Below are 21354 nucleotides of genomic sequence, written 5' to 3'. Positions count from 1 at the left end.
AACTCCCTTGGTCCACCCTGTCTCTGCTCTCTGGACACCCATTTCCAACCCCTCAAGTTTTCCATATAATTGAAGAAAAAAATGGCCTCTATTGGACTGTCAGTGGATTCACTTTGCCCTTTGTCCTATTCAGAAGCTTATAGGAAATTAAAAGGTCAACTATTGGATAGAGAGTTCTCTACCCTAATCACCGCAGCCAAGAAAACGTGCTCCCCCCTGTATTTTTCTCTCCCATTTGAATGGGGCCACTTAGCACACTACCAGCTGTCCGGGCCCTGCGGGATCTTGCTGAGTTCCGCAGGGCCTGCAAGACTGAGCTGTTCCACCGGGCCTTCGGGGGGACTAGCCGTTGATAGGGGCCCCCTCCCTCCTTCTTCGTTGCCTATAATATCATGTGGATCCTACCGCCCCTTTCTCTCTGGGGTACTCTGGGGTTTTTTGAGGGAACTGATAGCAGGCGCCATCTTGAGTTAATCTAACTTAATTAATAGTGCTGCATTTTAATGGGGCAGGGTTTATTTGATTAGAGCCATCTTAACTTCTATTTATTGTATTTTAACCTGATATTGTGCTCTACCTATATGTTGTGCACTGCCCTGAGCCCTCCAGGGGAGGGCGGTCTATAAACCCAATCAATCAATCAATCAATCAATCAATCAATCAATCAATCAATAATAATAATAATAATAATAATAATAATAATAATAATAATAATAATAATAATAATAATATTGCTTAATAAACCTGCACTGCCCTGAGCCCTCCGGGGGAGGGCGGTCTATAAACCCAATAAATAAATAAATAAATAAATAAATGAATGAATGAATGAATGAATGAATGAATGAATGAATGAATGAATGAATAAATAATAATAATAATATTGCTTAATAAACCTGACTTCAAATCAACAAAATCAACATCTGTCAGATTCAGAAGGCAGCCTTGCTGGGATCTGCATGAGTACAATACTGACACATTACAACTTCCTAGGCCTCTGGGTGAGGCTCAAATTGTAACGAAAGGCCAACAACCAGCCAGAGAACCGGAAGCAAGATATGAAGCAAAACTTAATAATAATAATCTTGCATGCAAAGTGGCAAGAAAATAGCAAAGCTGGCAGGTCGGCCTTAGTGTCGGTTTGCTGCCTCGTTTTCAGGAAGACACTTGAAAGATGTAGATACAATGAAAACTCAACCTGTTGAATGCCGCTCTTAAAAGCACAGACCCCCCCTGGAAAGGTTAGCATCTTGGCCTGCCTGGGGCGAGTAATCTTTTGCAACAGCCAATGATCCTTGGAGCTGTACAAAGTTCTCTTCCCAGTTTGTGGTCCAGGTTGAAAGAAGGAAAGGGCTGGGGGTGTGGGGGTGGGGGGGCTGCTTAATTTCCTTGGCACCCTCTCTGAGTTTGAAGAAGAAGAAGAAGAGTTTGGATTTATATCCCCCCTTTCTCTCCTGCAGGAGACTCAAAGAGGCTTACAATCTCCTTTCCCTCGCCCAAGGTCACCCAGCTGGCGTGTGTGGGAGTGCACAGGCTAATCTGAATCCCCCAGATAAGCCTCCACAGCTCAGGCGGCAGAGCTGGGAATCAAACCCGGTTCCTCCAGATTAGATACATGAGCTCTTAACCTCCTACGCCACTGCTGCTCCTTTGCCATTCAACTTCCCGGGGAGGCACAGCCTATTTGGAGGCATCTTGACCACCAATAGCTTCATGACACCACCAGCTTTTGCAGACTACGTGTTGGAGCGGACACAGTCTCTGACTGCAGAGACCCAGGCTCAACTCTCCATTCGGCTGTGAAGCCCCCCAGGTGACTTTGCCCGCTGTCGCCTCCAACCTCACAGGGTCATTGTGAGGATGAGATAGCCTTGTACTCTACCTCAAGTTCCGCAGAGGAAGGGCAGAGAGTGCTGCCAAATGGTTATAGCACAGGACTGAGAAGAACATTCTGCTTTTGATTGCGATTCATTTTAAGTCAATTACTCGGGCAGCGATCCTAAGAACATTTTTTTTGGTGGGGGGTCTGGAAGAAAGCCCCACCAGATGAAATAGGATCCGGTTCCAAACATTTGTTCATTTATTTGTTACATTTGTATGCCGCCAATCCCTCTTATGGGCTCAGGGTTTAGACCAGCTTATGATTCCTCCCTCTGTCTGGCCCTAGTCTCCCTCAAAGGGCTGTTGTGAAAATAAGGGAAACAAAAACAATGCAGGCTACCCAGTCCCATGCAGGTCAGGTGACGCAAAAATGCAGAAATTCATCACATGGATCTCAAGTGCCACTAGAGCAGGGGTCTGCAACCTGCGGCTCTCCAGATATTCATGGACTACAAATCCCATCAGCCCCTGCCAGCATGGCCAACTGAGCTAGATTTCTGGCTGGCTAGATTTTTGAGAAAGAGTTCCCAACTCATTCCAAACCTGCACCAAGCAGAAAGAACTCCCCATTTTGAATTATTTCTGCCACCTGTTCTATCCCATATCAAAGGGCAGCCCCGGCTGTGATCCGCCACCATCGCTGGCATGTATCGCAAAGGCAGCAAATCTTACCGAAACAAGCGGAGATCCAGAAAAGCCAGAAGAACAGCATCGTACCTGGGCCCTCGTTTGCCACAAATCCCAAAGTTCTCCCCAGCTACTTATACCCCAAGGTGCTTGCCAAGTTGCCAAATGGTCTTTGCATACTGTTGCCAAGTTGTCTGCTCCATGGCTCCATGTCTGGATGGAGAGGCCATTCCAAACTTCAAAGCCTTCTTTAGAAGATTATGGGTGGGGGGGGAGGGGGCATTTCTGCCGTGCTACCAACACTTGAAGCTTAATTAAGTTCACAGTCCTCGAAAGCTGCTTTCAAGTGGGTCATTTGGGAAAGCAGGAACGATGCTTGGAGCCCCTCGTCCCCCCCCCCCAATTTCTTTAAAAAGTAAGACCTCGAGAGATAACTGCTTTTGGCTCCTGAAGTCCTAACCAGCTGAAACCGTCTCTTTGATAGGCAAAAAAGTTGAGGGAGTGGGGTGGGGGGGATGTTGATGGGTCTGCAAAGAAACCATCCATTTTGGGACCAGTGCTCTTTAACTTATTCATAAATGACCTGGAAGTAGGGGTGGGTAGCGTGGTGGCCAAGTTTGCAGATGATACCAAATTATGTAGGGTGGTGAGAACCGCAAAGGATTGCGAAGAGCTCCAAGCGGACCTTGATAAATGAGGTGAGTGGGCTAAGAAATGGCAAATGCAGTTCAATGTAGCAAAATGCAAAGTGATGCACACAGGGGCAAAAAATCCAAACTTCACATACACGCTACAGAGGGGTCAGTGCTATCAGTCACAGACCAGGGAAAGGGATTTGGGCATCTTAGTTGATAGTTCCATGGGAATGTCAACTCAATGCGCCTGGCAGCTGTGAAAAAGGCAAACTCTATGCTGGGGATAATTAGGAAGGAGTTGATAATAAAACTGCAAGGATTGTCATGCCCTTATATAAAGCAGTGGTGCGACCGCACTTGGAGTACTGTCTTCAGTTCTGGTCACCACATCTCAAAAAGGATATTGAAGAGATAGAAAAAGTGCAGAGAAGGGCAACGAGGATGATTGAAGGATTGGAGCACCTTCCTTATGAGGAGAGGCTGCAGCGTTTGGGATTCTTTAGTTTGGAGAGGAGACGTCTGAGGGGGGATATGATTGAAGTCTATAAAATTATGCATGGGGTAGAAAATGTTGACAGAGATAAATTTTTCTCTCTTTCTCACAATACTAAAAACAGGGGGCATTCATTGAAAATGCCGGGGGGAAGAATTAGGACTAATAAAAGGAAACACTTCTTCATGCAACGTGTGATTGGTGTTTGAAATATGCTGCCACAGGAGGTGGTGATGGCCACTAACCTGGATAGGTTTCAAAAGGGCTTGGACAGATTTATGGAGGAGAAGTCGATCTATGGCTACCAATCTTGATCCTCCTTGATCTCAGATTGCAAATGCCTTAGCAGACCAGGTGCTCAGGAGCAGCAGCAGCAGAAGGCCATTGCTTTCACCTCCTGCACGTGATCTCCCAAAGACATCTGGTGGGCCACTGCGAGTAGCAGAGGGCTGGACTAGATGGACTCTGGTCTGATCCAGCAGGCCAGTTCTTATGTTCTTATGAGGACACTGAACGTGGCGCTCTGAGCTGGGGAGTAAGCCTCATCGAATTCAGAGAGACCTGTCTGTGGCGGTGCGCAAAGTGCCGTCAAGTTGCAGCTGATTTATGGCCACCTGGGAGGCAAGGGATGTGCATACCGGCCCTGGGCTCCCTTGGTGGTTTCCCACCCAATACTAAACAGGACTGACCCCACTTAGCTTCTGAGATCTGATAAGATGAGGGTAGCCCAGAAGGACTTACTGCCTAGTAAACAGGTGCAAAAATGCCACTTGTGCACATTTCAGGACAGTCGGGGCCCAGAGACCAATCGATAACAACAACAACAACAACCTTTATTTGGCATTTAAAAATATGTTCTAGAGCGTTGCCAGACATTTTTGAATTACAAATCAAGAGTACATTCAAAGCGCAGACAGGAAGACTATATAGCAATATACATTCCTTAGAAAGTTCTGTCACTTGTAAAAGAAATGTTGCTACTTTTTCCAAGAGCATGACATCTGTGTTGTTTAACAGAAGCTCCACAGCAGAACAGTCAGAGTCACTTTCGGATTTGTCTAGGGCCAGCCTGGGAGAGAAATTCCTGATGCCCACATATCTTGGACAATCAAGAATAATGTAAGCAAGAGTCTCCACTTGATTTTTACAGTGTGGACAAGCCCGATCCTGGAGAGGGATGGATAAGTAACGACCCTTTGTAATGGCCGATGGGAAGGTATTGGATCTGGCCCTTGTGATAACTGTTGGGGTTCAGTTAATAATTCAAGATATTTGGCTATGTGCCCCTGTTCCGGTATTATTCGCTTCTCGGCCTCTTGGCTAAGATCAAGTGTCGTATCTGTTCTTATCGATATTCAGAAAGGAGATTCAGAAAGAAGAGATCCTCGGAGGATGCCAGCCACAGATGCAGGCGAAACGTCGGGAGAAAATGCTACTGGAACACGGCCAGGCAGCCTGGAAATCACACAACGCGCCAGTGATTCTGGCCATGAAAGCCTTCGACAATACATTCAGAAATAAGTTTACAGCAAACTGGACTAAAAAAAAAGGGCTTTTGTCCATGCTGAATTCATGACATTCACAAACTAAGGAATCCATATAAACGCAAAACCTAAAGTTTATCGTAATGTGTGAAGCTGGAAATACTTTGTGCTGCTGGAAATTTACTTTTCCTTTGTCCCTGGCCTTCCTTCCCTGTTACTTATCCTTCCACCTATCCTCATTTACTTCTTTCTTTCCAGCCATGATTAGACTTTGCTGCTCTACCCTGTTTGCTTCCTTATACTTATAAAAAGTCTGACCAAACGTGCTAAGGGGGGGGGGGGGGAAGTGCAGCGACAGCAAAAAGCAGTAAATCCTGAGAAAAGCCCTTTGAAGTCTAGAAGCGTCTTCACGCAATCAAAACCCATGATCTATTTAACGTCGTTTGTGTCCCACCTTTGCTCCGATGGGGACCCAACGCAGCAGTGGCGTAGGAGGTTAAGAGCTCGTGTATCTAATCTGGAGGAACTGGGTTTGATTCCCAGCTCTGCCGCCTGAGCTGTGGAGGCTTATCTGGGGAATTCAGATTAGCCCGTGCACTCCCACACACGCCAGCTGGGTGACCTTGGGCTAGTCACAGCTTCTCGGAGCTCTCTCAGCCCCACCCACCTCACAGGGTGTTTGTTGTGGGGAGAGGAAGGGAAAGGAGTTTGTAAGCCCCTTTGAGTCTCCTTGCAGGGGAGAAAGAGGGGGGATATAAATCCAAACTCTTCTTCTTCTTCTTCTACATGGTTCACCTCTCCATTTTTACAACCACGGTTTCCGGATGAGGCAGGTTAGGCCCAAAGCGTGTGAGATGGGCCCAAGGTCACCGGGCCAGCTCCCACCACAGAGCGTGGATTCAAACCCGAGTCTCCCAGACACAATGCCCCATTCTGGATCTCCTTAACCAGCCCCATTTGCAAGCTGCAATTGACCAGCAACGCTGCAAGACCTCACCCAGGAGTCTAAAAACGGAAGCACCGATCCTACAAGGGGGTGGCAGAAAGTGGGAACTGTTAGGCCGGGCGCCATCTTGTTCAGCAAGGAGTTCTGCGGGGCCTGCAAGACGGACCTTTTTTTACCAGGCATTTCCACGTAGCCAGCCGGCCTAATCAGTACCAACATTGGAGCAGCAGCGGCGTAGGAGGTTAAGTGGCGTAGGAGGTTAAGAGCTCGTGTATCTAATCTGGAGGAACCGGGTTTGATTCCCTGCTCTGCCGCCTGAGCTGTGGAGGCTTCTCTGGGGAATTCAGATTAGCCTGTGCACTCCCACACACGCCAGCTGGGTGACCTTGGGCTAGTCACAGCTTCTCGGAGCTCTCTCAGCCCCACCTACCTCACAGGGTGTTTGTTGTGAGGGGGGAAGGGCAAGGAGATTGTCAGCCCCTTTGAGTCTCCTGCAGGAGAGAAAGGGGGGATATGCAGGAAAGAAAGGTGGTAGGGCGGTTTATCAAATCGAATAAATAACAACAACAACAATAATAATAATAATATAAATCCAAACTCTTCTTCAAATCCAAACATTGACCTCCCATGGGTGCATGGGGGGCGGGGGAGGGAGGATTCTCGCCATCTGTAGTTGGTTTTTACTGTTTTTAATCATTGTTTTATTGTCTGTTATTTATCTGTATTGAATTTAATGTTGTGCCACCCTGAGCCCTGCTGGGAAGGGCGGGATACAAACAAACAAACAATATATAAATTAAACTTTAAAAAAACGAGTGTGAAAAGACTTGATCGTGCACCAGTTTTGCACACCAGAGGTAAGAATTGGGCTCAGGAGCATATTCAAACCTAATCTGATACAAAGGTGTTGATCTCGTGGATATATGCCCTTAGTAGGGGTGTTCTTCTCAGGCAATGATTCCTGATTCCAGGGGAAAGTGTGCCAGGCAGCGGAGCAGTTCTGCAGGATCCCGTCCAAGAAGCTGGCTGTAGGGCTGTGAAGAGCAAAGCCGTGTCTTGCTACGCAGCAAGAAGCAAGCGCCTTTCACCACCAGACAGAGGCCAGCGGACAAAAGGGACGAGAAAACAGTCAGTGTGTCTAGCTCCCCTGGGCCAACCACTAAAACGGGCCCTGTGATAGTTACTGCTGTTGACAGGTTTGTGGTGGCTCCAACCAACCAACAACCACCTTTATTTGGCATTTAAAAATAGGTTCTAGAGCGTTGCCAGACATTTTTGAAATACAAATCAAGAGTACATTCAAAGCGCAGACAGGAAGACTATATAGCAGTATACATTACTTAGAAAGTTCTGTCACTTGTAAAAGAAATGTTGCTACTTCTTTTCCAAAGAAGCATGACATCTGTGTTGTTTAACAGGAAGCTCCCAATGCAACAGAGAGCAGTCAGAGTCACGTTCAGATTTGTCTAGGGCAGTGGTGGCGAACCTATGGCACGGGTGCCAGAGGTGGCACTCAGAGCCCTCTCCGTGGGCACGCGCCAACAGAGTGCCCCCCCCCCCCCACATCTAGGCTGGCCTGGGCCACTGTGCTCAATTATTAGCATTAAATCTAAGACCTAGTTTTGGGGAAGCAGTGTAGGTAATCCTGTTAAGCACTGTTAAACCCCACTGATTTTCATGCGAAGAACTAAAGCGCGATCCTTTACCTGGGGGAATGTAAGCTTCCGGCTGCTGTCAATGGGGCTTGCTTCTACCCTCCCTCAGGGTCGTGATTCACCCATTGGAAGAGTTGCACGGTTGCTTCAAAGCAAAGACACTAACTAACAACAAGCTTACTCCTGAGTAACGCGCACCTCGGAGCCAACCATTTTTTTTTCTAAACTAAAACCTCAGTATTCAGGTTAAATTGCCGTGTTGGCACTTTGTGATAAATAAGTGGGTTTCGGGTTGCAATTTGGGCACTCGGCCTCGAAAAGGTTCGCCATCACTGGTCTAGGGCCAGCCTGGGAGAGAAATTCCTAATGCCCACATATCTTGGACAGTCAAGAATAATGTGAGCAAGAGTCTCCACTTGGTTTTTACAGTGTGGACAAACCCGATCCTGGAGAGGGATAGGTAGTGACCCTTTGTAATGGCCGATGGGAAGGTATTGGATCTGGCCCTTGTGATAATCCATCTCTGTCGGGGTTCAGTTAATAATTCAAGATATTTGGCTATGTGCCCCTGTTCCGGTATTATTCCGACAGAGAGGGGTGAGAATGATTTATTTGCTTGCCCCAACAAGATATGATACTCCTGTTCTAGAAGTTTACTTTTCAAGGTTTGGAAAATCTCTCTGGGTGTCAGCATACAGAGATCTTCCAGTAATAAACCTATTGAGTAAATTTTTGATTTGAGAAGTTGATACCATTTGGAGGCAAATAGGTCTGGGCGCACTGGCCCTGTGACACCTTAAAGGCAAACGTATCGACAGCATGGACTGTCAGGGCCCAGAGCCCACTGGGTTCTGATGCTCAGTTCCCACACTCAAGTCCCAGTCAGTGTCCCTTGGTAACATGTGGCACAATCAAGAGACTTGGGGGGACTATAAAACATAGAGGGGAAAGAGCTGTTAACCTGGCCTTTCAGACCTATGTGCTCTGGGCTTGTTCTATCAGGGATGCCATGTTCTTCAGCAGTGGTGTAGCAGTTAAGAGCAGGTGCATTCTAATCTGGAGGAACCGGGTTTGATTCCCCGCTCTGCTGCCTGAGCTGTGGAAGAAGAGTAAGAAGAAGAGAAGAAGAGTTTGGATTTATATCCCCCCTTTCTCCCCTGCAGGAGACTCAAAGGGGCTGACAATCTCCTTGCCCTTCCCCCCTCACAACAAACACCCTGTGAGGTAGGTGGGGCTGAGAGAGCTCTGAAGAACTGTGACTAGCCCAAGGTCACCCAGCTGGCGTGTGTGGGAGTGCACAGGTAAGCCTCCACAGCTCAGGCGGCAGAGCTGGGATTCAAACCCGGTTCCTCCAGATTAGATACACGAGCTCTTAACCTCCTACACCACTGCTGCTCCCACTGCTGGAGGCTTATCTGGGGAATTCAGATTAGCCTGTAGACTCCCACACATGCCAGCTGGGTGACCTTGGGCTAGTCACAGCTTTTCGGAGCTCTCTCAGCCCCACCTACCTCGCAGGGGGTTTGTTGTGAGGGCGGGAAGGGCAAGGAGATTGTCAGCCCCTTTGAGTCTCCTTACAGGAGAGAAAGGGGGGGGGGATATAAATCCAAACTTTTCTTCTACTCATCTCCCCCTATTTGCTTGTTCACTAATCTAAGAGCCCCCAAAGTATCCCTCCTTTTTCTGCTTCTTTCCTTCTCACCTTCAAGACTGCACTAGAGCCTCTGAAAAGTCCACTCCTTTTCCGTTGGGCATTTCCCCCCCGCTGGAAACGAATGTGTCTGTTTGTAACAGGCAAGTTCCGCCGACAGTCCTTTGAAGCCATAAAAACGCCCTCTAATCAAAGTATAACCTTTATAATAAATAAGGAGCAGCAGTGGCGTAGGAGGTTAAGAGCTCGTGTATCTAATCTGGAGGAACCGGGTTTGAATCCCAGCTCTGCCGCCTGAGCTGTGGAGGCTTATCTGGGGAATTCAGATTAGCCTGGGCACTCCCACACACGCCAGCTGGGTGACCTTGGGCTAGTCACAGCTTTTCGGAGCTCTCTCAGCCCCACCTACCTCGCAGGGGGTTTGTTGTGAGGGCGGGAAGGGCAAGGAGATTGTCAGCCCCTTTGAGTCTCCTTACAGGAGAGAAAGGGGGGGGGGATATAAATCCAAACTTTTCTTCTACTCATCTCCCCCTATTTGCTTGTTCACTAATCTAAGAGCCCCCAAAGTATCCCTCCTTTTTCTGCTTCTTTCCTTCTCACCTTCAAGACTGCACTAGAGCCTCTGAAAAGTCCGCTCCTTTTCCGTTGGGCATTTCCCCCCCGCTGGAAACGAATGTGTCTGTTTGTAACAGGCAAGTTCCGCCGACAGTCCTTTGAAGCCATAAAAACGCCCTCTAATCAAAGTATAACCTTTATAATAAATAAGGAGCAGCAGTGGCGTAGGAGGTTAAGAGCTCGTGTATCTAATCTGGAGGAACCGGGTTTGAATCCCAGCTCTGCCGCCTGAGCTGTGGAGGCTTATCTGGGGAATTCAGATTAGCCTGTGCACTCCCACACACGCCAGCTGGGTGACCTTGGGATAGTCACAGCTTCTCGGAGCTCTCTCAGCCCCACCCACCTCATAGGGTGTCTGTTGTGAGGGGGGAAGGGCAAGGAGATTGTCAGCCCCTTTGAGTCTCCTGCAGGAGAGAAAGGGGGGATATAAATCCAAACTCTTCTTCTTCAACAGTCATCAGAACGATAGTTTTGACAAAGGCTGGGCTTTAAAACGATTCTTTAATATGCAAAAACATTCAGGACCACGTTGGCCTGCGGAGAAATGATGCTGTTACTTCCGCTGCACCACGAACGACCGAAGATGGATCTTCCACTGGAAATAGGTTGTTTCAGAGCCGGCTTCAGAGTGATGCTGCAAACCTTCAGCGAAGCCCGCACGTGTTTCAAGACCCCTTCGAGATCACACCTCTTTCCTGGCTCTTGCCAAGAGACTGTGGGGTGAGCTAGGAGAAGCTGGTGCCTAGAGTGTTCTGCTCAGTGGTGGGATCCAAAATTTTTAGTAACAGGTTCCCTCGCCAGCCCCCCCTCAGCAAAGTTAACCATCGGGATGGGGCAGGAGGGGGAGGGTAAGATAGGGAAGGCCAGCAAGATGGAATGGACTCGTGGTTGCCTCCCCCAAAGGCCCGGCGGAACATGTCCATCGTGCAGGCCCTGCAGAACTGATCAAAGCCCCACAGGGCCCTGCTGTGGACTGGGAGGGAGTTCCACCAGGAAAAAGCCCTGGCTCTGGTTGAGCCCAACCCAATGGTCCTTGGGACCAGAGACCACCAGAAGGTTACCTCAAGAGGACTGAAGCGCCCTCTGTGGGCAGCATGGGGAGATGCGGTTTTGAAGGTAGCTGCCATGAAACGTTGTGATCCATTCCTACTATGGCTGCCATATTGATAGCTTTGCTCTCCTGTTTTGGAATCATCCAACAGCCACACGGTGAATGCACTTCAGACAACAGCGCACCCTGCCAGTCTGAGTTTCTCCAGCATTTTCTCCCGTGGTACAGGGGAGAGGTTGAGGCCAGTGGTGGGATCCAAAAATTTTAGTAACAGGTTCCCTCGCCAGCGCCCCCCTCAGCAAAGGGGGCAGAGGCGTACCTGGGCAAACCTGAGCCCTGGGCAAAACCTGAGTTGGATGCCCACCCCCCCATGGGCAGCCACCCCACCATGACCTTTTGCACCAGGTCATTTCTAAATCATCATCACATTATAGAAAATGCCCCAACTCACAAATCTGAACACAGCAATGGCGAAACACACAGGTTCTTTGATAAAGACTGGTGAGATAAAAGGTACGAAAGGCTGAGAATCCATGAATTGCAGTACCTGGAAGGGATTAACCCAGTTCAGGGAGTGACATTATTAGTCGCAATTGTTATATGGAACCTTCACGTTCAAAGGCAGGATGCCTCTCGGGGAGGCATGGGCATAGAGATGGAAAAGCGGACCCAATTAGTAACCCCCTCTCGGCACACACAAATAATTAGTAACCCACTCTCGGGAACTGGTGAGAACCTGCTGGATCCCACCTCTGGCTGAGGCTCAGAGGTAGAACATCTACTTGGCGTGCCAGATAAAAGGACCAGGCAGTAGATGATGTGAAAGGCCTCTGCCAAAGACCCTGGACAGCCAGTCAGAGTAGACCAGACTGACCCTGATGAACCAAGGGTCCAATTTAGTGTGCGTGTGTGTATTAGCCACGTTTTAACAGAAACAGCTTTCCCCCGACAGCTCAGCCACGCTGCCCATCACCTTGAAGTGTCTTCTCGAAAACAACGGGATCGACAGGCGGGTGGCCAGGTTCGTCCTTCCCGTTGGCGCTACCATCAACATGGACGGGACAGCCCTCTACGAGGCGGGCACGCCCGCTCTTCGCAGCCCAAGTCAATGATTTCTAGGCTTGGACTTGGAATGAGATCAATACCATCAGGTGCGGTCGCCCTCCTCCTCTTTTCCTGAGGTGTACGCACTGGAGTAGACATCTTGAAAACAATTAAGCCATTCTTTCTCTCCTCTCTGTGTGTGTTTGGGTTTCAGCTCCGTTTTGATCCACTGAAGTTTGGGGGATGCTGGGCCATCCCTTAGTTGCGTCGGAGGGAAACGAGTATCCCCTCCGACAATAACCATGCTCCCCTTTCACCTCTCCCTGCAGTATCACAGCCACGGCAGCGAGCATTGGGGCGGCTGGGATCCCGCAGTCGGGCCTCGTCACAATGGTCATCGTGTTAACCTCTGTTGGCCTTCCCACTGAAGACATCACATTGATCATTGCAGTCGACTGGGCCTTGTGAGTGGATCCGCAAGTCCCGTTGCTTCACCTGCGTGCCCCCTGAGGAGCCCATCACATGTGTTCACGGGGCTTGGCGTTGTTTTGGCTCTCTCGAGAGTCAGTGTGGTGGTTAGGAGCGGTGGACTCTGATCTGGAGAACTGGGTTCGATTCCCTCCTCCTTCACATGAGCGGCAGACTCTAATCTGGGGAACCGGATTTGTTTCCCCACTCCTTCACGGGAAGCTTCTGGGTGACCTTGGGCCAATCAAAGTTCTCCGTGAACCCTCTCGGCCCCACCTGCTTCACAAGGTGTCTTTTGTGGAGAGAGGAAGGGAAGGAGTTGGCAAGGTGCTTTGGGATTCCTTACAGGAGAGAAAAGTAGGGCATCAGTCCAAAGTCCTCCTCTTCTTATAACTAGGTAAAGATAAAGCCTGTGCAAGCACCAAGTCACAATTGACTCATGGGGGGATGAAAGGCACGGATGAGGTTTTAATTGCCGTTCTGGAAATATCAGGACAATATTCCCAACGTGGAATAAAAATAAAGTCCTGCCCTTCCCCATCCTCATAGGGAGTTAAGGTAAAGGGGGAGAGAGAAAGGAATATTCATGCTTCTATTAGCTCAGGGGTAGGCAACCTTTACCACCCAAAGAGCCATTTGGACCCGCTTTCCACAGCCCCGAAGATCTACCGAGCCGGAGAGGCGGCTCCACACAGAGCCGCCTCCAGTTTGGTCCCTCCACTCACCTTTCATTCCAGCGCTGGGAGGTGGAGGCGCCAGGCGGGAAACCCCCTCTGCCCAATGGGGGGATGATGTCTGCGGCCTGCCCGGTGCCACCGCCTCTCGCGCTGTGGGAGGCAGCGGCGCCAGGCAGGAAAAACCCCTCTGCCTGACAGAGCAGGCAGCTGCCTGCTCCATGGGGCAGAGGGGGGATGGTGGCCGTGGGGATGGCAGAGGAGGACGGCGGCTGCTCTGGAGAGACATGCCCACGCTGCCCTCTAACCTCCAGGGGTCGGAGAGCAGTGTGGGCATGTCCCTCCAGCCCTCCAGAGCAGCGCTGGAAGGAGAGGTGAGTGGAGGAGACATGAAAAGCGGCGCCCTCACGCACAGAGACGCCCCCGGTTCTGCCCGGTTCGGCTCCACTCACCTTTCTTTCCAGCGCTGCTCTGAAGGGCTGGAGGGACATGCCCATGCTACCGTCCAACCTCCAGGCCACGTGGAGCCTCAGTATAAGGCTGAAAGAGCCGCATGCGGCTCCGGAGCCATGGGTTGCAGACCCCTGTATTAGCTATATAACAGTGCCCAGTCCCCTTTAAATTTTAAAGGGCCATTATTTTCTATGGGAAAACTAGGCAAGCAGCTAAGCCTCATAGGAACTGAGGAGCCCACCAGGTGACCGGCCCACCACTCTCCCAGCTTCATGGACTGGGGCTTGCTCTATCACTCCCAACACCGCCAAAAGAGATGCCCTTTAACCTGGCCCTGGATCTGGTAAGTTTCAGGGCCGCTTTGGATGAGTCCTTTCCTGTGACACTCATAGGAAATGAACGACCAGTAGATCTTGTCTCCAAAGGCCAGATCTACTGATGGTCAGCTATTTGCCAAAACCTGGTCTGTTTAGCATGTTTAAGGGCCTCTGTTTCCCAAGGGGATAGGCCTGGCCTCTGGAGTCCTGCCTTCCCATTGGAAATAATGGCCCTCTAAAATGTAAAGGGACCAGGTGCCAACAAACATCTGTAAGGTGCATCTCTTGCCATCCTGATAGGATTATTGAAGCTGCTGTTACTGGGAGAGATAATGACAGATTCAGGAGCTGTGCCAGGAACACAGCTGTGTCAGATAGTGCCGGCCCAACATCCAAAATAATGGGCATGTTCAACTGCATGTGGCGTAGTGGTTGAGAGCAGGTGTTCTCTAATCTGGAGGAACCGGGTTTGATTCCCCGCTCTGCTGCTTGAGTTGTGGAGGCTTATCTGAGGAATTCAGATTAGCCTGTACACTCCCACACACGCCAGCTGGGTGACCTGGGGCTAGTCACAGTTCTTCTGAGCTCTCTCAGCCCCACCTACCTCACAGGGTGTTTGTTGTGAGGGGGGAAGGGAAAGGAGTTTGTAAGCCCCTTTGAGTCTCCTATAGGAGAGAAAGGGGGGATATAAATCCAACTCTTCTTCTTCTTCTTCTTCTTCTTCTTCTTCTTCTTCTTCTTCTTCTTCTTCTTCTTCTCCTCCTCCTCCTCCTCCTCCTCCTCCTCCTCCTCCTCCTCCTCCTCCTCCTCCTCCTCCTCCTCCTTCTCCTTCTCCTCCTTCTCCTTCTCCTTCTCCTTCTTCTTCTTCTTCTTCTTCTTCTTCTTCTTCTTCTTCTCCTCCTCCTCCTCCTCCTCCTCCTCCTCCTCCTCCTCCTCCTCCTCCTCCTCCTCCTCCTCCTCCTCCTCCTCCTCCTCCTCCTCTTCTTCTTCTTCTTCTTCTTCTTCTTCTTCTTCTTCTTCTTCTTCTTCTTCTTCTTGTTCTTCTTCTTCTTCTTCTTCTTCTTCTTCTTCTTCTTCTTCTTCTTCTTCTTCTTCTTCTTCTTCTTCTTACCCCCACCCTAATTCCTAAAATCCCTTCCTAGAACTCACAGGGAGTCTGTGGGTTTAACTTCTAATGCCTGACTCTCAGTGTCCTAAACAGCTCAGTCCAGCCCACCTAAGAGAAACAAAGACCTTTAGATAGAAGGTGAGCATTTCAGAAAGGACATCTTGTGGCAGAGGATGCTCCCCATCTTCCTCTCGGTTGGGACAACTCCAGGCAGCCTGGGCCATTTGGAAGGGAGGTTTGCAAGTGTGGAGGTATCTATTGGGGGAAAAATATTGCAGAACTTCTAATAAACGAGACAGAGTCATTCACAGTTGCCTACAAAAGAGATAAACTTTACTAGCTGTGGTAATAGAAAAAGGTTACAAAAAGATGAATGCTTTCTATCAGTTACATCCAGGTAGCGGCCTGCTAGCTGGTGAAAAGAAGGCTACGTTCTACGTGTACTCATCCCATGTCTGAGACTAGAATCGGGGTCTGCAACCTGTGGCTCTCCAGATGTTCATGGACTACAATTGGCCATGCTGGCAGGGGCTGATGGGAATTATAGTTCATGAACATCTGGAGAGCCACAGGTTGCAGACCCCTGGACTAGAACAAAGGCAATAGGTTAGCTTTATAATTTTTGGTCATATGTGCTATAAGACTTGCTAGCTATTTCCGACTACACTGACCAATGGCTAACCCATTGACCCTCTCATTGAACAGCGACCTCAGTATCTACTTAACATACAGACAGTTAACTATTTCCTGACTCAGTTGCGTGACAGACACTTGCCAAATCTCAGACAGTATTGCTTAACAGGGACAGCATCCACCATAATAATAATCAAGGCAGGTGTACAACAGGTACTGTCACAAATATTACACCCATGCGTACTCCAACTCACTAGGTGAGTATCATTTTAACATTATCTTACTATCACAAATATACAAAAAATGTTTAGTAAGTACACCGTCAGGTATGGCTGTAAAACCTCTAGATTAGGTTTTTATTTCGGCAGTCCTTTGTCAAGCCAATCTGAAATGTACAAATACAAGTGTCAATATATAAAAGTCTATCTAATCCTTTCACTTTCATACAATTAAACAAGAACCCTCCCAATGCACTTGCAATTGTTGTACAAAGTATTCTTTTTCTTACTCCTCTAGGAGCACAACTGTTTTTTCTTACACTATATAAAAAATAAAACATTCATATTATTCAATATTAAACCTAAATTTTCATATAAATAATAATACAACATTTTTCATTGTAAAAATTCACCTAGATAGTTTCCAAACTGAATTTCACGTTTCACTTGAATGGCTCTTCTACAAGAGCAAACAAAAGGGGAGAAGAAAGAAAAAGAGGAGGAATAAATTCAAAATATATTTGTCCTAAGCTTTTTCAAAAGTATATTTGTGATAGTAAGATAATGTTAAAATGATACTCACCTAGTGAGTTGGAGTACGCATGGGTGTAATATTTGTGACAGTGACAGGGACAGCATGACATCCGACTGACTCTCTTTGTCCTCCGTCTCCCAGGGATCGATTGCGCACCATGACCAACGTCCTGGGCGACGCTCTGGCAGCAGGAATCATAGCCCATCTCTGCCAGGAAGATTTCGCTGTGAGGTTACCCAAAGTATGAAAAAGGGGGGTTAAACGAGAACACAGAAGTAAGGTGCGGGGGGGGGGGGCACTAGGGTGGCTCAGTCTGCTAACCTGAATCCCTGTGTTTTCTCCCCACCAACACCAGGAGGACTCTGGGAGCAACAAAGATAAGCCAGTCCTGGCTGAAGGAATCCTGACCTATCCCAAGGACCACGTCTTGGATTTAATTGATGAAGTCTTGCTTGAACAGACAGGCATCAATTATAATGTCTGCCAGGTGTGATGCCGGGAAAGACACCGGAAAGACACTCTGAACGTCCCACTGCCCAAGAGCCTCATCACGCACAAAGGCAGAGGAGAGACGTGCTCGTTACAGGTAGAGTGCCAAGTGCCACAGAAGAAGCGAGTTCGACTCCTGCAGGGAGAGCACCAAAGCCGCAAGGCTTGTGACTCAGCTGCGATGGAAAACTGGCATCTCTGGTCCGAAATGCAGAAACCTCCCAAGGGCACATTCATTCCTCAGCTTTTCAGGAAATCGACAGTCGCCAATCCCTTAGGATAAAACAGGACTGTCAGCTACTAACGAGGAACATTCAGAAGCTGTGTTTGCTTCAGTAACGGTGGAGGTCACACCTGGAGTCGGGGAGAGAAGACCCTCAAGGGCCAGCTTTGGGATGGGGACCATCTTCTTCCAGCCGCCTTGTCCCTTCACAGTTTTTCTTGAATCTTTTTTTTTAAGAAAAAAACTTTTTATAGCATAAATATTTATATTCCCTGAGATTTCATCGCTCCACCTGCAGTTCTGAAATCCAGGTTTACCTTCATCGCACAGACTGGACTTTCCCTTGGCTGTCTGGAAGCACCAGAGGGCTGGGATTGTTGCTTGCTGCCCCCCCCCCCCAGTCCAACAGCAGCGGGTGTTCCGATGCCCCGTTCTGGGGGCCTGCCCCGTTCTGGGGGCCTGAGACCACTTGGGCGCAGAGGATAAAGGTTCCGAGACTGTGTGGTCCAGGATGTCAAATAGAGTCGGAAAGACTATAGTGATATAGAAGAGAAGAAGAAGAGTTTGGATTTATATCCCCCCTTTCTCTCCTGCAGGAGACTCAAAGGGGCTGACAATCTCCTTGCCCTTCCCCCCTCACAACAAACACCCTGTGAGGTGGGTGGGGCTGAGAGAGCTCCGAGAAGCTGTGACTAGCCCAAGGTCACCCAGTTGGCGTGTGTGGGAGTGCACAGGCTACTGAATTCCCCAGAGAAGCCTCCACAGCTCAGGCGGCAGAGCGGGGAATCAAACCCGGTTCCTCCAGATTAGATATACGAGCTCTTAACCTCCTACGCCACTGCTGCTCCTCCTAACCTCCTACGCCACTGCTGCTATACAGAGATAAACCCACCAGGGAAGGGATATGGTCGGCAGGGATATTTCTCAACGCACACCAATGCTTCTCAACGCGCAGAGCTGCTGTATACCCAGTCAGAACCTTTATCCATGTAGGGCAGTGTTTTCAGTTTTGATGGGCAGCGACTCACCGGGGGGCGGGGGGGGGGATTTGGCAGCAGGAACTTTCTTCACCCTCTCAACCAGGCCCCTCCTGCTTGCAAACCACGCCTTCTGCCACGGAACTGTGGCGCCGCCCCTTCACAGGAGGCTGAGAGTGTGAAGAGCGACCAACAATGGAAGAAGGGGACTTCTGAGATCTACAGAAAGAAATGGGCTGTGGGGTTTTGTGGTGTGTGCTGGGAACTTCCAAAAACCTGTCTTGCAGGGTAGGACACCCCTCCGGATGCAGCAGCAGCAGAAGGCACCAGGGAGGAAGAAGTGGGGTGGGATCGAGGGCAAAAGGAGGCAGATACAATAGCAACAGGTGGTTCTGGCAGTCGAAGCTCCACAGGTATGGAGGGAATGGTGGGGGAATGATGGGTCTCTGGGCTCAGATGATTGAAGGTAGGACGTGGCTGTGGAGAGCAGAGAACCAAGAAGGCCGAAGCTCAGCTGAAGGGCCAGGTGTGAAGCTGGGGGGGAGGGGGGCGTTGGCTGGAGTGGACAGGTACAAGAGCAGAGAGGAAAGCTCAAACCATGATCCTCCTTGATCTCAGATTGCAAATGCCTTCGCAGACCAGGTGCTCGGGAGCAGCAGCAGCAGCAGAAGGCCATTGCTTTCACATCCTGCCTGTGAGCTCCCAAAGGCACCTGATGGGCCACTGAGAGTGGAAGAGTGCTGGACTAGATGGACTCTGGTCTGATCCAGCAGGCTAGTTCTGATGTTCATGAAGGACCGGAGTTGCCACGTCTCTCCTGGCCAGGGACAAGAGGTGGGGGAGGGAACGGTGGCCAGATCCAGGCTGGGAAGTCTCTGGAGATTTGGGGCGGGGCTTGGGGAGGGCGGGGGCCTCAGTGGGGCGCCAGGCCAAAGCACCCATTTGCTCCATAGGAATCCATGGGAACTGACCTCTGATCAGCCGGACTTCCAGGGGACCCCCAGTCTCCATCCAGCGAGGAGAAAAAGGGGGGAGACCACCGGAGGAGGAAAAGAGTTGTTGCAGGGGGGGGGTGTTCCTGGGCAAAGAGGCGGCTGCAGCATTACGGCCCTCCCCCTTTGTAACGTTTCGCGACCAGGGAGTGGGTGAAGATGGCCGCATCTCCAGGTACCTGGCGCAGAAAACTGGAAATCAAAACTACGTGTCCAAGAAAGCAGTGATGGGGCTGGGGCTTTCGAGCCCCCCCCCGGGCCCCGGGGATGATGATCCTGTGCCCCCAGAGGGCATCACAAGGGGCCAGAAGTGCCCTTGGGAAACCAGATCAAATGTTTAGGAAGTGCTGGGTTTTGAGAGGCAGGCTGGATGAACGGCTCTGCCAAAGCAGCCCCGGGCAGAGGTGGGATCCAGCAGGTTCTCACAGGTTCCCGAGAGTAGGTTACTAATCATTTGTGTGTGCCGAGAGGGGGTGACTAATGGGTGATTTTGTCACGTGATTTTTGCCTTAGTTACGCCCCTCCTCTCAGCAGTAGCGCGCACAACTTGGAGCAGTCTAGCAGGAGGTGCGCCGGCGTGCGTGGCAGCCTGCGCCTGCGTGCATTCGTTTCCCACCCAAGAACCGGCGCAGCAGCTGCATCCTTCCCACAGCCCCGCCCAGGAATGCCCCGCCCCCGGAATGCCTAGTCACGCCCACGTCGTGCCCCGCCCAGCCCCATTGGCGCTACGCTACAGTTTGAATCCCACCACCATGGGAACCTGTTACTAAAATTTTTGGACCCCGGGGAAGAAGCACCGTTGTGCCTACGGGAGGCAGGAGCACGGGTGTGTTCCCTGCCACCCAAGTCCCTTCCGGAAGCAGCGGCTGGGCAGTGTGCAGGAATCCCTGGAGCACAGGAGACGTTCTGTGTGGTTCACCAGCCTCCAAAAGCGGCTCACGAGTGAGGCTGGCTGCTGACGTGACTGTTTTGGGCCAGAGAGAGTAAGAACTCCAGATTCCTTGTTCAGAAGGAGCAGGTGAGAGGCAAGGAAGAGGCCAGGGAACCAAACAACTCTCGATTTTGACCTGACGGCTGCACATAAAGAGCAAAAGGCTGAGAAAATGACAAGGGTTCCCTGGACGCATTGGAAATAAATAAACAAACTTGACGTTTTCAAAATGTGGTGGAAGAGTCAGTTTTCTTTTAGAGCAGGGGTGGGCAATTATTCTTTCCATGGAGCCGCATAAGAAACAGAAAATATTGTGGAGGGCCGGGCCAAAAGGCAGGGGGGCCAGTCAGGGTCATCTGGCGGGCCGGATGTGGCCCGCGGGCCGTATAATGCCCAGGTCTGTTTTAGAGGAATAGCGGCCCATCCCCTTGAACTGAACTGCCACTTCAGGGTAGCGCTGGGCCAGGAAGAAGACTTTCCAGAAGAGAAGAGGGAGGGGCCCCAATCCTAATTTCCTAAGAAGAACCGTTCTGAATTCGTCTGGCTCAGTAGCCACTTCGTGGTTGTTGGGAGGCAGGGAAAGCGATGAAAACAAAAAAATTGCCGGCACTTATTGCCTTTCAGGGCACAAACGGTGCAGCTTCTTCTCAGACGAGAAGAAGAGTTTGGATTCATACCCCCCTTTTCTCAACTACAAGGAGTCTCAAAGCAGCTTACAAACTCCTTTTCCCTTCAAGTCCTCGCCTTGTGAGGTAGGTGGGGCTGAGAGAGTTCTGAGAGAACTATGGCTAGCCTAAGATCACCCAGCAGGCTTCGTGAGTAGGAGCAGGAAAACAAATCCAGTTCTCCAGATTAGAGTCCACCACTCTACGCTGGCAAAGATGCTAGAGCAGTGGTTCTCAACCTGTGGGTCGCGACCCCTTTGGGGGTCGAACGACTGTTTCACAGGGGTCGCCTAAGACCATTGGAAAACACATATTTCTGATGGTCTTCGGAACGGAGACACAAATAATTTTATGGTTGGGTGTCACCACAACATGAGGAACTATATTAAAGGGTCACAGCATTGAGAAGATTGAGAACCACTGTGCTAGAGAGCTGGGGGACGTGCCGAAATGAGTGACCGCGTTGACTAAGGCAGTGATGGCAAACCTTTTCGAGACCGAGTGCCCAAATTGCAACCCAAAACCCACTTTTTTATCGCAAAGTGCCAACATGGCAATTTAACCTGAATACTGAGGTTTTAGTTTAGAAAAA

The 21354-nt window shown here is 49.9% G+C and overlaps 2 protein-coding genes and 1 pseudogene across 6 annotated transcripts in view; 2 read left to right on the top strand and 1 right to left on the bottom strand.

Moving 5' to 3' along the window:
* The window catches only part of ATCAY (ATCAY kinesin light chain interacting caytaxin), a 602799-nt gene that overhangs the window by 338319 nt on the left and 243126 nt on the right, over positions 1 to 21354 (bottom strand). The window lies entirely within an intron of this gene.
* Positions 4934 to 5021, top strand: LOC125434054 (annotated as a pseudogene).
* On the top strand, positions 12015 to 17741 carry LOC125433947 (excitatory amino acid transporter 5-like). Its single transcript, XM_048498901.1, has 4 exons — positions 12015 to 12186; positions 12409 to 12543; positions 16627 to 16726; positions 16841 to 17741. The coding sequence occupies exons 2-4, from the start codon at positions 12470 to 12472 to the stop codon at positions 16976 to 16978; spliced, it is 312 nt and encodes a 103-aa protein (XP_048354858.1). The 5' UTR covers positions 12015 to 12186; positions 12409 to 12469; the 3' UTR covers positions 16979 to 17741.

The sequence above is a fragment of the Sphaerodactylus townsendi genome, linkage group LG05, assembly GCF_021028975.2.
Source record: "Sphaerodactylus townsendi isolate TG3544 linkage group LG05, MPM_Stown_v2.3, whole genome shotgun sequence".
NCBI classification, from domain to species: Eukaryota; Metazoa; Chordata; class Lepidosauria; order Squamata; family Sphaerodactylidae; genus Sphaerodactylus; species Sphaerodactylus townsendi.
The sequence above is the reverse complement of the archived record's forward strand: the minus strand, read 5'-3'. Positions and strand labels throughout refer to the sequence as shown.